General features: G+C 52.1%; 1 protein-coding gene across 5 annotated transcripts in view; it reads left to right on the top strand.

The window, feature by feature from the left end:
* TRPV4 (transient receptor potential cation channel subfamily V member 4) overlaps window positions 1–15,529 on the top strand; it is a 40,357-nt gene extending 24,828 nt beyond the window's left edge. For 2 of the 5 annotated variants that reach the window (XM_061170476.1, XM_061170475.1), the window contains exons 7-16: window positions 831–1,010; window positions 2,301–2,459; window positions 2,830–2,922; window positions 3,065–3,138; window positions 3,848–4,013; window positions 4,253–4,319; window positions 7,102–7,418; window positions 8,810–8,937; window positions 10,537–10,658; window positions 11,129–11,828. In XM_061170476.1, the coding sequence (XP_061026459.1) occupies window positions 831–1,010; window positions 2,301–2,459; window positions 2,830–2,922; window positions 3,065–3,138; window positions 3,848–4,013; window positions 4,253–4,319; window positions 7,102–7,418; window positions 8,810–8,937; window positions 10,537–10,658; window positions 11,129–11,286 (1,464 nt within the window). In that variant the 3' untranslated portion in view covers window positions 11,287–11,828. Of the gene's footprint in view, window positions 1–830; window positions 1,011–2,300; window positions 2,460–2,829; window positions 2,923–3,064; window positions 3,139–3,847; window positions 4,014–4,252; window positions 4,320–7,101; window positions 7,419–8,809; window positions 8,938–10,536; window positions 10,659–11,128; window positions 11,829–13,518; window positions 14,122–14,704 lie in introns of those variants that run through there. The other 3 variants (XR_009697437.1, XR_009697438.1, XR_009697436.1) reach the window with 3 other exon arrangements.
* The last annotated feature ends 768 nt before the right edge of the window (window positions 15,530–16,297 follow it).

The raw sequence follows: 16,297 nt of genomic DNA, 5'->3' as shown, positions 1-16,297 counted from the left end.
GAGTCAGGAGCACCTGGGTCCAAGGCCAGGATCTGCCACTTCCCAGCATGTCACCTCAGGCATCTCACCTCTCTGTGCCTCAGTTTCCTCATCTGTAAAATGGGGATAACAATAGTGCCCTGTGGTATAGTGTTCTGACAACTCAATGAGGTGATCCACTTAAAGCTGTTAATAGAGATCCTGGGATGGGTAATAAGTGCTCAATAATCGGTAAGGGTTATTATTCCTCTATTAAAAGTATAGCAAAAAATTACTAAAATCACAATTATACCAGAGTCCTGAGGCGGTAGAAAAGGCCTAGGTTTAAAATCTGTCTTTGCCTATTGGGCTCTGTGGCCTGGGGGGACTCCCACCTGGATCTGTTCCCCAGTTCCCCTGTGTGTAAGCCAGAGATAGTAGGAGTAGCAATAAGAAGGACCGAATAGGATAATTATTACTAGATTTAACTGATCAGTAAGATTGATTAATTGCTGTTTTAATTACGTAAAGAAGATACTCATGATAACTCAGGTTTTTAAGGCTGACCTGGGTTCAGTCTGGCTTCAGTGGGCTGTGTGGCCTCAGGGGACATCCTTCTTTTCTCTGAGCCTCTGTTTGCTCATCTGTCAACCAGGATGGTAAGGGTAGGAATTAAACAAGATGATGTGAGGAAAGGGTCCGGCATACAGCAGGTGCTCAGTAACTATTTTACCCTTCCCTCCATCCTGCTCTCTGGGGAGGTGCTATTTGATGGGCTGGCCCAGCTCCCAGGGTCCCTCCAATGTGTGTGGCCCAGCAGCAGTGCTCCCCGCCCCCCAGAGGACCCCCTGACCCTCCCTCCTCCCATGCAGATCTTTCAGCACATCATCCGTCGGGAGGTGACAGACGAGGACACCAGGCATCTGTCCCGCAAGTTCAAGGACTGGGCCTACGGGCCAGTGTATTCCTCACTCTATGACCTCTCCTCCCTGGACACATGTGGGGAAGAGGCCTCTGTGCTGGAGATCCTGGTGTACAACAGCAAGATCGAGGTAGGCATCAGGGCAGGAGATGGGGCCCAGTGAAGGACGGGCCCAAAGTGGTGGGTCTGTGAACTGGATGCAGAAGAAGAGGCCAACTAAGTGCCAGAACAGCATCTGGCACTGGGGGGAAATGGGAGGTTGTAAAGGTCGGGCTTCAGGGGCAAGCAGGACTGGTTCAGGATCCTGGCTCTGTAACTTACATGCTGTATGACTCAGGACAAACTACCCAACCTCTCTGAGTTGCAGCTTCCTCTTTTGTACCATGTGGATAAAGATAGAGCATTTCCCATTGGGCTGCTGGGAGGACCAAATGAACAGCCTGGCGCAGGATAAACATTATGTGTCAGCTATTATCATTAGCATTTGTTATATGAAGTTTTTAAAAGCTCTTTTTTTTAACTTAGGAGTATTTTATGAACATCGTTCTGCACCATTAAATATTCTTCTGCAATATCATTGCTGCGTGGAAATGTACCACATTCTAATTAACCATTCCTCTATTCTTGGTCATTTGGGTTTGTTTCTGCACTTAACTATCAGGAATAACACTGCAGTGGCATCTTTGTGACTACGTAATTGCACAAATCCTTGATGATAAAGAAACTCAAGTTGTTAAAGGGACAGGATGCTGTACAAATGGGGCAGAAAGTGCTGGGTCCTGGGTGCAGGTGTCCCTTCTAGCCCCGGCTCTGTGAGCGTGGACAGATGCCTTTCCCCTACCAGAGCTCACTTCCCTCATCTTTGAAATTAGTGACCAACTTGATTTAGATTGGGGATGGTGGGAAGTTTAGCATCTCTGCTGCAAACTCTGACTGATTGGTAGTGTCTGCCCAGGGAACTGTATAGAGAACTATTGTGTGGGACTCAATTATTGATGTCTGTCCTGGGTTCAGAGTTGGAAAATTGTGGTGAGTCAAGTATTTATTATCCTTGGGCTAAATTTCCAAGTCCCACTTCCTGAATCAGAACTTCTGAGGTTGAAACCCAGGGATTTATATTTTTAACAAGCTCCATAGGTGATTTTGCTGCCAGCGGCTTGGCACCATCCACAGATTGGAGTTTGGGGACCACAAGAATAGATATTCTTTAGGGATCTTTCTAGCTCTGGGTTCCATGAGTCTAGAACAGGCTGGAAAGGTAAGTTGGGGCAGAATTGGGCAGAGCCTCGAATGCTGAGCCCAGAAGTTTGGGTGTCGTTGAAGAATGAATTAGGAGGAAAAAGTGCTCCCAGGGCAGAGGGTGGGGGAAGGCGTACTGGAGTCAGCCTGTCTAGCCCCCTAACCACCCCGCCTTCCACAGAACCGCCACGAGATGCTGGCCGTGGAACCCATCAATGAACTACTTCGGGACAAGTGGCGAAAGTTCGGGGCCGTTTCCTTCTACATCAACGTGGCCTCCTATCTGTGCGCCATGGTCATCTTTACCCTCACCGCCTACTACCAGCCGCTGGAGGGCACTGTGAGTGACCGCGAGCCAGGCAGAAGCTGGGGCACAATGGGGTCCCCCGTGGGAGGGACTGGAGAAGGCTTAGGGATGGATAGGGGGAATTCCCTGGCGGTCCAGTGGTTAAGACTCCGTGCTCTCACTGCTGAGGGCCTGGGTTCAGTAAATCCCTGGTCGGGGGAACTAAGATCCCACAAGCTGTGTGGTGCAGCCGAAAAAAAAAAAAAAGAAACGGATGGGGAGGTGCCTACCCCACACCCAGGGGGAAGAGGGTGAGGGAGGAGGCTCCACAGGACGTAGATGTTCGGGGCATTGGGGAACATATGGATCTGGGACCCGATGTTGGTGGGGCTGGGGGAGGACTTGCGTGCTCCCTGCCCCCCAGCCGCCATACCCTTACCTCACCACGGTGGACTACCTGAGGCTGGTCGGCGAGATCATCACGCTCTTCACCGGGGTCCTGTTCTTTTTCACCAACGTGAGTGCTTGGCCTCCCCCCTCATCCCCCCACCCACCCTGCCCATCCCCCTCCTCTCCCTCCACCTCTTTTAGCTCCATTCTCCTCCCCTCTGCACTTCTGTTGGCTCCACCTCTCTCACATGTCCCCTCCCTTCCTCCAGATCAAAGACTTGTTCATGAAGAAATGCCCTGGAGTGAATTCTCTCTTCGTCGATGGCTCCTTCCAACTACTCTAGTGAGTAGAGGTCCCTGGGGTGGCAGCTTCTGGGTGAGGAAGGTGGGGTTGGGAGGGACATCATCCAGGTTTGGTGGTGGGATGGGGGCTGACTCTGTTAGGAGTGAATTCACCCAACCTGATCAGGACAAGGCCAGTGTCAAGCAAAAGGGTCTTCTGGTTAAAGCAAGATTCTGGTTGCTAAAGAGTTATCACCATATACACCATGGATAGAAATAATTTAACCTCTTATGCTTGTGATTAATTGCTAATGTCTGCCAGGAGTGCCCATGTTAAGAATCTTGAGGCTGTGTCTGTGTTTAGTGGGAAAGAGTGCTGGGATTGATTAATGATGTCTGCCTAGGGCACAGGATGTGTTGTTACGTGTGTGTTACTTCTTTTCCCTTTTCCTTAGAGTTAGAGAACAATGAAAATTCACTTAGCCACAAAATCGCCACTGAACACCACTGAATCTTTCTCTACCAATTCCAAAGGACATCACTTTGGGTTCTGGTAGGGCCTCAGGGCCATTACACACGTATCAGTTGCCAATTAATTGAGCGCTCTGGTTAACAGGATGCTGGGGAACCCAGTGAATCCACATGGTTTCTCTTCCGGGTGTCATTGGACTGTCCTACTACCTAGAGGGCTTGAGGGCATGCCTCCCCCTCCAGGGCCTCATTCTCCCCTCTCCCCTTTGGCCCCTCTTGTGATCTCTGCTGCCCTGTAGCTTCATCTACTCTGTGCTGGTGATAGTCTCGGCGGCCCTCTACCTGGCGGGGATTGAGGCCTACCTGGCCGTCATGGTCTTTGCCTTGGTCCTGGGCTGGATGAACGCCCTTTACTTCACCCGTGGGCTGAAGCTGACGGGGACCTATAGCATCATGATCCAGAAGGTATGGGGTGGGGGGGTTCCCTCTGGACTTGCACGTCCTCGGAGGAAGCCACACGCACCACATATGTACAGACAGTGCTGGCGGCCTTGAGGCTGTGGAGTGCTGTGGGGGCAGTGGGCAGGGCCTGGACATCGGAGAGGGACAGAGTGGAGCTGGAGAGAAGATTTGGGATGAGGTGTTGGGAAAGCAAGAAACCACGTGTCTCATCTTTGCCTCCATATTCCCGCCGGGGTCTTTAGATCCTCTTCAAAGATCTTTTCCGCTTCCTGCTGGTCTACTTGCTCTTCATGATTGGCTACGCTTCAGGTGAGCTCCGGGTGCCCAGGTGGGCCTGGCGGGGGTGGTACCGGGACTGGAGCGGCCACCACAATGTGTGGAGGAAAATGACCAGCGTTTGTAGAGTTCTCATTGTGTGCCTGGCACTGGGCTAAGTCCTTTCCCATTCCTGCCTCATTTAATCCTCCCAACAAGTCTGTAAGGGAAGTGCCTTTCTTATCACCTTTTACAGATAAGGAAACCGAGGCTTAGAAAGGTTAAATAATGTGCCCAAGTTCAAAAGCTAGGGAATGGTAAAACTGGTGTCTTAGCTATTGTTGCAAAAGAAGCCACCCAAAACTTAGTGGCTTAAAACAACCACCACTGATGATTACGTTCAAGTCTGTGGCCCAGCTGGGTGGTTGTGCCGACCTGGGCCAGGTTTGGCTAATCTTGATGGGCTCCTGTGTCTGTGCTCAGCTGGCGGGTTGGCTGCTGGCTGACTGGTGTAGCTAGGGGGTGGCCTCTGTTGGGGGTGACTTCGCTGTCTTCCCCAGGGTCACTCATCTCCAGCCGGCTAGCTTGGACTTGGTCACATGGTGGTCTGAGGGTTCCCAGAATGTGAGCAGAAGAGTTCAAGGTCACTGCCTGGCACAGCATCAATTCTGCTTCACCCTATTGGCCAAAGCAAGTCTTAAAGCCAGCCTTGATTCAAGGAGTGGGGAAATAGACTCTACCCTCTTGGTGGCAGGAGCTACAAAGCCACATTGAAGGGGTGTGGTTACAGGGGAGGGTGCCTTTTAATCATTCATCTACCAGCCCAGGTCTTTCTTTTTTTTTTTATAAATTTATTTATTTTATTTTTGGCTGCGTTGGGTCTTCGTTGCTGCGCGCGGGCTTTCTCTAGTTGCTGCGAGCGGGGGCCGCTCTTCGCTGCGGTGCGCGGGCTTCTCACTGCAGTGGCCTCTCTTGTTGCGGAGCATGGGGTCTAGGTGTGCAGGCTTCAGTAGTTGTGGCTCGCAGGCTCAGTAGTTGTGGCGCATGGGCTTAGTTGCTCCGCAGCATGTGGGATCGTCCCGGACCAGGGCTCGAACCTGTGTCCCTGCATTGGCAGGTGGATTCTTAACCACTGCGCCACCAGGGAAGCCCCAGCCCAGGTCTTTCTTAAGGCTCAGCACTGGCTCCCTCTAATAGGCTTTCTCCTTGATGACCTGATGCTGTGGGACCTCAGTGGCACAGACCATGGGGGAAGGACCAGGGATGGGGAAACTAATCAAGCTGTTGGGCTGGTTCCCAAGGGGTGGGTGATTTGCCATCCAATGCCCAGTATCCAAAAGGGAGTGGCCAACTGAGGCTTCACTAGGCCACATTCACATCTGAGGAGGTTGGTCTAGGAACCAGCACTGGCAGCAGGAATCTGATGATGGTGATATTTTAACCCAGATGGTGCCAAGGCTCTGTGTGGATTATTTTGGAGAAGGAGAACTGTGGCCTTAGCTTAGCTGGGGCGAGAAGGACAGGGTCCAACTGCCCCTACCAGGAGTAGGACTAGAAAGAACTAGACAGATTGTCAAGGGTTCTCCAGTGGTTTGAAAGTCATATCAAGAGTCCAGCCGTACCACAGTCCTAAATATAGAAACTGAGGCAGAAACCTAGGGGTTAAAGTAGCAACTTAGTGGTCAGCTTGGTCCCAGGGCTTCTCCTGCTAGGGAACACTAGATCTGCATTCTGAGGCTGACACATCCCAAACATGGTACATGTGCTGCTGTTTCCCACTATTGTGCCCATGACAGACATTTCTAATGGATCACAGACTCCTTCTCAACACATATTTCAGCAGTCGCTACAGAATTGAATAGCATTAGTGTATGAGTTGGAACCTGCTTACTGTAATCCCAGGTTGAAGGCATGGTGACCGTCTATGCCCCACTGACTGAAGGGGCTCAGCCCCCTCATGCTCCCTGCTGTGAATGGTGTAGGAGCAGATGCAGATGTTGGTGCTAAACTGTGTTGAGAAGGACTCTGAAGCTTCGTCTGGGTTTAGTGGGAAGGGATGAACACCACGATCAGTTTGAGATGTCTGGAGGGGATGAGGGCCTTAGTGAGAACGGCTTCTTCCACCCTTCCTCTCTGAGCTGCCGTGAGCTGGGAAACAGGAGCATGCGAGAGAGTCTGCCCCCAGAATGCTGGCATTCCAGGCTCCCAAGACCTCTAAGAACAATAGGCTCGATGAGGTTTTTCTTAGCCTTGGCACTGCTGACATTTGGGATCAGATAATTCTCTGTGGTGGGAACTGTCCAGTGCATGGTGGGATGTTGAGCAGCATCGCTGGTCTTTTTTTTTTTTTTTTTTTAATTTTTTTGGCCATGCCGCATGGCACGTGGTATCTTAGTTCCCTGACCAGGGATCGAACCCACGCCCCCTGCAGTGGACGTGCAGAGTCTTAACCACTGGACCACCAGGGAAGTCCCAGCATCCCTAATCTTTACCCACTAGGTGCCACTAGTGCTCCCCCCTCCAGCTGTGACAACCAAAAATGTCTCTAGACCTACCAAAGGTGCCCTGGGGGAAAAATGACTCCTGGCTGAGAACCACTGGACTAGGTCCTGGGAGCCTCTTCCTTGTTAACAAGAGTTTGTGGACAGAGCAAAGGCTTTGCATGCAGGAGGGCCCAGATGTGACTGCTGGCTTGGCTTCCATGCTCAGTAACCTTGGGCCAGTGCTATCCCCTAACCAGGCCTCAGCGTTCCCCTCCATCAAATGGGAAGGGTCCTCCCCACTTCTCAGCCGGCGTCCTCACCCTCGGTGAACATCACCGCCGTCCCTCCCACAGCCCTGGTCTCCCTCCTGAACCCGTGTGCCAACATGAAGATGTGCAGCGAGGACCACACCAACTGCACAGTGCCCACGTACCCCTCGTGCCGTGACAGCGAGACCTTCAGCACCTTCCTCCTGGACCTCTTCAAGCTGACCATCGGCATGGGCGACCTGGAGATGCTGAGCAGCACCAAGTACCCCGTGGTCTTCATCATCCTGCTCGTCACCTACATCATCCTCACGTTCGTGCTGCTCCTCAACATGCTCATCGCCCTCATGGGGGAGACGGTGGGCCAGGTGTCCAAGGAGAGCAAGCACATCTGGAAGCTGCAGGTGAGGCCCCAGGACTCCCATCCCCACCCTGCCAGCCACTCTTCTCCTTCTAAGATGGGCCCACCTGACCCGCCTCACCTCCTCGGCCTTGTGCTCTGGGCGAGCCACACCATCTCATTCTGCCTCCACTGCCCTGTCTGTAAAATGGGCACCGAAGACTGCCATCTGTTCCCCAGAGCCGCCTAACACATTTCCAGGTGGCTTCTTGCCTGACCACTAGCAGTGGGCTCAGATTCCCTGGTGGTCCAGTTTGTGGTATACAGTCAGCTTCACCCGGCTCCACTGAGTGAGCTCTGTCGGCACAGGAAATGCTCAAAGAGCATCACATTTCACATTTCAGTGAGGGTTCTGCAGTGAGCACAGGAGGCAGCTTCCGTGCCCCACCCTGGCCCAAGAGACAAGGCTGGCATGCGTACAGGCCACCCCAGAGCCGGGAAGCGTCAGCATTCTCATCAGAGGGGCTTTTACCAGCCCAGGGGTAGCTTCCAGGTTCCCCACCTGCCCCCCGCCAAGCAGATGTGGTTGGATGTAGATGCGGGCCTCGTGGGTGCTGGGGAGCTGCTGCCTTTGCTTCCCACAGGTTGCCGTGCAGTCCTAGACAGCAGAGGCCCTGGGGGTGGGGGTCACAGCCCGCCTGGGTCCATGCAGTTCAAGAACTGGGGTTCCCAATAAATTCAGTGTCTCTGCAAGGCCCGGGAACGCAGCGTCCACATTTACCATCACGTGGTACATTTCCAGGAAAAGGCGCAGTGAGAAAAAGCTCCTAGGTCCTCCTCCCAGGTCTGGGTCTCAGGGAACCATCTGGACCTGCTCTTAACCTTTATCCATACCGCTTACTTCCCTGGGCCTCAGTTTCCCCACTGAGTATAACTCATAAGATGCCACTGGCAGCCTATGGACTGGATTTGACCAGCCCAGATTTATTTTTTTCCTGCATCACCATACTTTTTTTTATTAATGCAGAACTTTTAAATTAAGAGATGTCATAGAAGAATCCAGATTTCTGGCCTTTCTTGAAAGGTTGGAAGCCTGGCAAGGTGAGCTCACATTCCTGCCTGGCAGCGCTCAGATAGATGAGAGGTGGCTGCCCCCTTTACATGGGGTGGGGGACCTGCACCCCCTGGTCTGCCCCAGTCCCCACCCCTCCCTGGGGATGCCCAGCACCGAGGGGACACATGGTGTCCTGGGGCACAGGATGCTGATCCTTCTTCATTCATTTTCTTCTGCCAGGCCCCTGTTGGTATTTGAGTTTTTAATCCAGAGGCAGTGGGAGCTGGGAAGCCTAGTTCTTTGCCCAGACTGGCCCATTGAATCATTCCTGCCTTGAGAGCAGTTAGGCGAGGCTGGGGGCGGCTCACCCACGCCTGCCCGCCCTCCCTCCCTCCCCGCAGTGGGCCACCACCATCCTGGACATCGAGCGCTCCTTCCCTGTGTTCCTGAGGAAGGCCTTCCGCTCCGGCGAGATGGTGACAGTGGGCAAGAGCTCGGATGGCACTCCAGACCGCAGGTGGTGCTTCAGGTGAGGCCGGGTGAGTGGGCAGGGCAGGACCATTGGGCCTCCTTACGTTTTCTACCCATTGCCACTTCCCGAGCCACTGAGGCCCCTATGGGCCCAACCAGAACTCAGTTCCACCGGCTGATCTTGAGCCAGTTGGTTTAGTTCTCAGCCTTGGTTTCTTCATCTGTGAAATGGGGACAATGATAGCATCACTCCCTCAGCCATCTGTGTGGATTAGACGGGTTGGCACGTGAGATGTGTGCGGCCAGCACCTGACGCACGTTGGGACAGACTCCCCCCACACCGGCCCCCATGCAACCAGTGTTACTGCTCTGTCCTTTGCTGGAGCAAGCAGACTCAGAGGCTGGTTCTCATCACAGGGCACCACCCTCTGTCGGCGAACCAATGGGGTGGGTTTCAGGTCTCCGGCTGAAAGGGGGAATCTGAGCTATCAGCAGCTTCCAGGGCTTGGGATGTTACCCAGATGCACAGGGAATGCCAGCTTCTTAGGGGAACCCCTGGGTGAATCTTTTCTTTTAAGGGGACTCTGTAATGTGGTTGCCAGCACAGAGCGTAAGCATCATGTTTGGAGTCAGGCAAAGTCAGTTTCCGCTATGATAGCCCCCACCTCACAGGCCAGCTAGTCAGTCCTGTTCAATTTGAATTTGAAGTTCAAGCCCCGACTGTGATTTATCAGCTTTGTAACCTTGGATGAATAGTTCAAGCCTCAGTTTCCTCATCTGTAAAATGGGAACAGAGAATGTATCTTCCTTGCTGGGTCCTGACCCATAGGAAAAAATGCTCAAAAAATGGAAACTGAATGAAAATAACTTAAAAATAATTTTAGAAAGGAAAAATTATCTTGAGCCCATTTGGGCCCAAAAGGGTATAACCTGACTTTAGGAGGTTGTCTCAATAATAAGAGTGAGAATATCAAGAAGGAGGGTGTCCATCTTCAGATGAATGGATATATACCCGTACAAATAAGATCTTTCCACACAATGGAATATTATTCAGCCATAAAAAGGAATGCAGTACTGATCCAGGCTACATTGTGGATAAAACTTGAAAACATGATGCTAAGTGAAAGCAGCCAGACACAAAGGCCACATGCTGAATGATTCTACTTACATGAAATGTCCAGAATAGTTAAATTCATAGAGAAAGAAAGTAGAACAGAGGTTACCAGGGGCTGGTGGGAAGGGGAAAGGGGAGTTATTGCTTAATGGGTACAGAATTTCTGTTTGGGGTGATGAAAATGTTTTGGAAATAGATAGGGGTGATGGTTGCACAATCTTAGGAATGGATTTAGTGCCATTGAATTGTACACTCAAAAGTGGTTGAGGGGGACTTCCCCGGCGGTCCAGTGGTTAAGACTCCGTGCTTTTACTGCCAGGACAGACACCTGGCAGGGAAACTAAGATCTTGCAAGCTGCGTGGAGCAGCCAAAAAAAAAAAAAAGTGGTTGAAATGGCAAATTTTATGTCATATATATTTTATCAGAATAAAAAAAAGGAGGGTATGCTGGGAGGCTGGAACAGGGATGCTGCCTGGGGGTGGGGAAGGGGTGCTGTCTCTGGGGGGCTCCCCTTGACCCTCCCTCTGCTGTGGCCCCACCAGGGTGGACGAGGTAAACTGGTCTCACTGGAACCAGAACTTGGGCATCATTAACGAGGACCCCGGCAAGAACGAGAACTACCAGTATTACGGCTTCTCGCACACCGTGGGCCGCCTCCGGAGGGGTGAGTAGAGGGCGGAGTGGAGGGGTGGGGGACATTCAGGGGTGCAGAGGGGGAGCCCTGGTCCTCCTCATCACTGGTTTGTTTTGAGCAGTCCTGTTCCTTTTCTGGGACTCTGTTCACATCTGTAGAATGGAAGGGTCCGATGGGCTGGCCACCGAGCTTCCTCCGCTGCTTGTGAAGGCCTGGGGCCCCTCCGTTCCACTCAGCTGAGTGCATGAGATGCAGTGGAGAGGTCATGGGCACTCAGGCCTCCTGACCCAGGCTTGAATTCTTATTCTTTCATTTACTCCTGTGTGTTCCTGGGCGGACTCTGTGACCTCTCTGAGCCCCACTTTCCACCTCTATACAACAGGGATAATACACTTCCCCCTTTAGATCACTGTGGAGTGCCCGGTACACAGAAGGTGCTCACTATATGCATGTGCACTCTCCGCCAACCCTCACCCTTCCCTCCGCCGCGCTCACTACAGATCGTTGGTCCTCGGTGGTGCCCCGCGTGGTGGAGCTGAGCAAGAACTCGAACCCGGACGAGGTGGTGGTGCCTCTGGACAACGTGGGGAACCCCAGCTGTGACGGCCACCAGAAGAGTTATGCCCCCAGGTGGAGGACTGACGACGCCCCCCTCTAGGGGCTGCCGGCAGGAGTAGGGTCCCCTCCACCGCCCATTTCTAGTCCACCCGCATTTCGGCGGCGCCTCCTGGGGGGCCCCCCGCACCCTCCTTCGACCCCCAGAGGTGAGGGCCAGGTGGAGATGCCCGGGGGGCCCCAAGACCCTCTGGTCCCCAGGGTCCTGCCTCCAGCCCCACCTCCCCACCCGGGCACGGGGCTCCTGGCCGCCTGTCTCACTCCCATGGAGTCACGTAAGCAACACCAGTCTCTCTGCCCACCGGGGCTCAGACCCTGGCCTCTCCATTTATTTATTCGCTCTGTTCTCAGGAAAGTGGCACAACCGCCGCCCCCAACTGGAGCCTGGCAGAGGCCTCAGGCCCCCGTCCCAGGCGCACTGCCGCCGGCTGAGCCCCCGGCCCCGCCCCGCGCCCTGGCGGCACGGCCACCCTGGGCTGAAGCGGGGCGGCTTCGCTGAAGGGCCGGGCGCTCGGGGTGGGGCTGCGCCTTCTGTGTGTTCTGTAGGGGATGGTTGGTGCTCAATAAATGTGCACGGATTGTGGAGACGGTGGGGAAGACGGTAACGGGCACGGGGATGACAGCACAGAGATGGACGAGCTAAGAGATGCTCGTGTCGGGGGGATGGGGCGGTGGGGGTGAGAACAGAACGAGGGTTAGTAGTAACGACCAAGGTGATGTTTAGGGTGATGGTTGGTGGGGGCTGGACGGGGGTGGTGGCCTGAGAGATGGAGGTGAGAGTGGAGTGTGATGGGAAGGTAGAGACAAAGGGAGTGAGGAGAGGAGGAGTGCTGGCGGAGGGATAGTGATGCTGGGGGGAGATAGTAAATCTATCGAAATGCTGGGAGTGGGTGATGACACTGGTCGGGGAGAGTAATGCTAGTGGGGAGATTGTAAAGCTCATCATGGGATAGTGATGCTGGTGGGGGGACACTGATGTGCTGGTGGGTAGGAAAGCTGCTGGGAGAGGGCAGAGCAGAGGCGGAGACGACAGGCACAGAGATGGGTGAGCCATCCAGTGTCAGCAGCGGGGTGATGGTGAGGATGAGAGCGGCCTTAGTAAGGACAATGGTGGTGACTGGAGCCGTGAGAGTGCTTGTGGATGGGACCGCGTGCCATCGGGGCTGTGAATGTGAGCTGGAGTTGAAGGCCGACCTGCTTCCCTTCTGAAGGCAGCCATTCTTCCCAGGGTCACACCCCGCTGCTGATCAAGCCCCCAGGGCAGCTCCAAGCCTCTGGGCATGAGGAGGGGCCCCCAAAATACCCCACCCTGCTGCTCCACGCTGAAGTGGAGGAATCTGCAGCCAGCTGAAGTTTCCCTCTGACCTCCCAGGTTCCTGGTCCCGGCTTGGACTAGGTCTTACTTCCTCTCTGAAGCTTCAGTTGAGAAGAGCTTGGGTCTCTGAGGACCTGGCCAAGGGCAGCTGCAGTGGGAGACGCACAGGGCGTGGGGCCTATAGACCCGAGTTCACACCCTCAGCCCAAACTGTGGCAATGGGTCACTTTACTTTGGGCCTCCATGTCCCCGTCTGTCAGAAGGATGTCATATAGTCTGTTCAGCTATGTGAGAATGAAGGGGATGCTCATTGTATTACCGCTGAGGGTGGCTGAGGGGCGCCAACCTTCCCACAGACGCATTCTTTCAATCTCCCTCTATGTTGCTGATGGGCAGGGGCTGATGGGCTTCCAGGGGCTGATGGGCTCTCCTCGTGATCCAGGGATGACCCAGCTTCTCCCAGGGCTACTTGCTTCCTCATTCCACCATTCTCAATGGAGGTCCCAAGAGCCACTCTGATTGGACGGACTTGGGTCACATGTCATGCCTGAGCCAATCCTGTGCTGGGGGATGGGATGCCCTCCCTGGCTGAGCCAAGCCTTCTGGGTAACCGTGGGTAGGACCTAAACGCTGATCCTCAGTGTCCTCATCTGTAAAATGGGGCACAGCTTTTGTGAAGGTCAGGTGATTCCCTGGGCTTTTCAAAGAAGAGAGGATTGTGGTTGTGGTGTTCAAACAGTTATGTGTTTGGGGCAGCAAGTCAGAAAACTTACACTGGCTTGAAGAAAAGAATATTTATTGTCTCGGCAGGAAGTCCCAAGTTAGGGAGGGCAGTAAGGCTGGTTAATTCAGTCTCTGTGATTCATTAAGGGTTCTGCCAGCTCATTTATCCCTTCAAACATTTATCAGGCACTGTGCTAGGCGCTACCCACCAGATGTGCTGCCTTTTTCCTCACACAGGCCTCCATCAAAGAAACAAGATGGCGCCACTGTTTCAGGAATCACATCCAGATTCGGCAGCATCCAGAGGAAGAAGGAGAAATGGTTCTTCCTGTGTCTCTTTTTATGAGGGAGGAAACCTTTCCCTGAAGTCCCCCAGCCAACCTCCCCTCTTGTATTATTGGCCAGAATTGTGTCATGTGTCCCATGCTTCAGCCAATCAGCAGGCTGGAAGCAGCAGTTGTCCTAAAGCAGCAGAAGGCAATATGGAGAAAGGTAGTTTGCCCAGCCAGGTCTTGGTTCTGTGGGAAAGGAGGATGGGGAAACCAATATTGCCTAGGCAGCCAGTAACATCTGCGACAATCCTTCTCCCAGATGCCCACCCTCCACCCCATCTGGGCAACATTGTCATGGAAAACGGCTCTGTCTTATTCTGGGGCTATAAAGAGGTCATTTCTCTAGGGGGTTTTGTGATGGGCTGGCCCACAAAATCAAAACACCCTCTCAACACAAAGAGACTCCATAAATTATTGAGGTGAATGTTTAATTCATTCATTTTTTAAAAAATAATGAAATAATTATAGGCTATGAATTTTCCTCTGAGAACATTTTCAGCTAAATACATAGTAACTTTTTCAACTGTGATTTTCTAAATATTTGATGGTTTGGGTGTTGATATTCTATGACTCAAAAGCTGTTTAGGGGGAACTTAAAATATTTTCAGGCCATTGAGATTTTGTTTGTTCCTGTAAGATCTGAAAGATGACCTTTCCCAATGTCCTTCAAAATATAGGGCGTGTACTGGTGGTATGTCAAAATATTTTCAGGGGACACATTGGACATAGAATCACTTAGAGGAAGATGTCCCTCCTGATTAGGACATGGTCTCAGTTTGATGTTTCTGGGCTTTTGATACCTTCCTAACACTCACTAATCTCTCTTTAATGGAGAAAAACCTGAGGCTCAGAATCTCTGACAGGCAGAGCTAGAACCAGGGATGATGTTAACTTCTCCCGGACTACAGGGACTGAGGATGGGGAGGGGGAGTTCCCGAGGAAAGTTGGAGTGTTGATACGTGTGCTAGACTGCTTCAGTGGCCCTGACTCTTCCCTTTAGCCATTCCTTTGCAGTACAACTTTGTCTTTCGACTGTGGGCAAAGCATAAGTTTGCATCCCTGGGCTTAACCATGTGACTTGTTTTAACCAGTGGGATGTTAGCAGACGTGCCGGCGCCAGCACCCAGGAGGAGGATGAGAGAACGTGGAATAGAGCTGTGTCATCCCAGGCAAGCCTCACAGAGATCAGAGGGACCCCACAGATGCGGGACCAAAAACATTTTTTTTGTATGTCATTGAGTTTTGTGATTTTTTTCAAGTGCAGGCATCAATTTTGTGGCAATAGCTAATGAATACAGACAATAGAAGAAAGAGTAACTAGAATCTGGTGAGGCCAAAAAGAAACAAAAAACAAAAACCGAAAAACTGAATGTCCACTGCACTCCATGTTATGAATGGGGAAACGGAGGCTCAGAGAGGGGAAGACACTTGCCCAGGGCAGCTGGCTGGTAAGTGGTGGAGGTGGGATTTGAACCCAGGCATTCTGCCCTCAGACCCCATCCTGGAGAGAAAACACTCTGACCCCTGAGGGGTGAGAGGTGGTGAGGCCAGATCGCTTCTGCAGTGGGGTAAGACCCTGGCTGTTGCCCGCCACTTCTGCTGAGCCCTGGAGACTGTCAGTTTGAACATACCCCTAACTTTATTCCAATAAGGATTTCTTATTATGTGCGTGTATGTGTATTTAATAATGTTAAAGCACTTGTATGTCATATGTGACAGCAGGGTTTTTTTCATCCCAACTTTAAAGCGCTACTGGGAAATAATTAGTGCTACCAGAGTCAAAAACAATGGGACCCCATCAGAAAAGACAGTCTCAGAAACTCTTGGATCTTAATTGAACAATTACCTCTTATGCCTGTGAATAGTTCATTATTACATGCCCTGTTATTATTAGCTGTTATTATTGTTTTAGATGAATGCTGGGGATTTTTTTTTTTAATCAAAAGTCATTTTCAACCATACTGTTCATCTCCTCCCGGCGTTCGCACGCTTCTGACATTTCCGAATGTAATAATGTCGTAGTTGGCAGTCAGTCTCCACACCTTGCCTGGATAACGGTGTATTCTGATCACTCTGGTTGCTTGGACGTGGTGGTTAAATACTCCAGGCCTCTGTTTATACTGTTATTAATTTTTGACTCCCTGGCAAAAGCATTTGCATGAGAATCGAGCACTTCCTGTCTTTTATTTTTTAGGAATCTGAAGTCATGGGGGACAATGGGGAGATCCTTGTTCATCCCAAGCTTTTGAGACAGAAACAAAAGGAGGTGGTGGTGATGGAACCAGAGGACAGGGTAGAAGGGGCATTGGGCAGTGGAGACCCCAGCCCCCGGGATGGAGGGCGGGAGGCTGGGTCAGGAGAGGCCAGGCTGGGAGTCTTGTGTTTTTGGAGGGAAGCACAAAAAGGAGAGAACAAATGAACACACATAAGGCACCTGCCCTGTGTTAGGCGCTGTGCCGAGTGTTTGGCATTCATATTTCAGGAACCATGTGTGGGACCTCATGGACTGGTGTGGATGCCTCTCCAAAAGTCATGACTCTCTTCCTTATTCACAGCACCTCATTTTGTTCAGAGTTCTCCACTCTGCTCTACAGTCATGGCCTTTCGCCGGGCCAACCACTGTGACTCTATTTCCCTTACTAGGTATTGGTATAGGAATAGCCATGTGAACCAGTTCTGGACCA

The sequence above is a fragment of the Eubalaena glacialis genome, chromosome 15 (genome assembly GCF_028564815.1).
Source record: "Eubalaena glacialis isolate mEubGla1 chromosome 15, mEubGla1.1.hap2.+ XY, whole genome shotgun sequence".
In the NCBI taxonomy this organism is placed as follows: Eukaryota; Metazoa; Chordata; class Mammalia; order Artiodactyla; family Balaenidae; genus Eubalaena; species Eubalaena glacialis.
The sequence above is the reverse complement of the archived record's forward strand: the minus strand, read 5'-3'. Positions and strand labels throughout refer to the sequence as shown.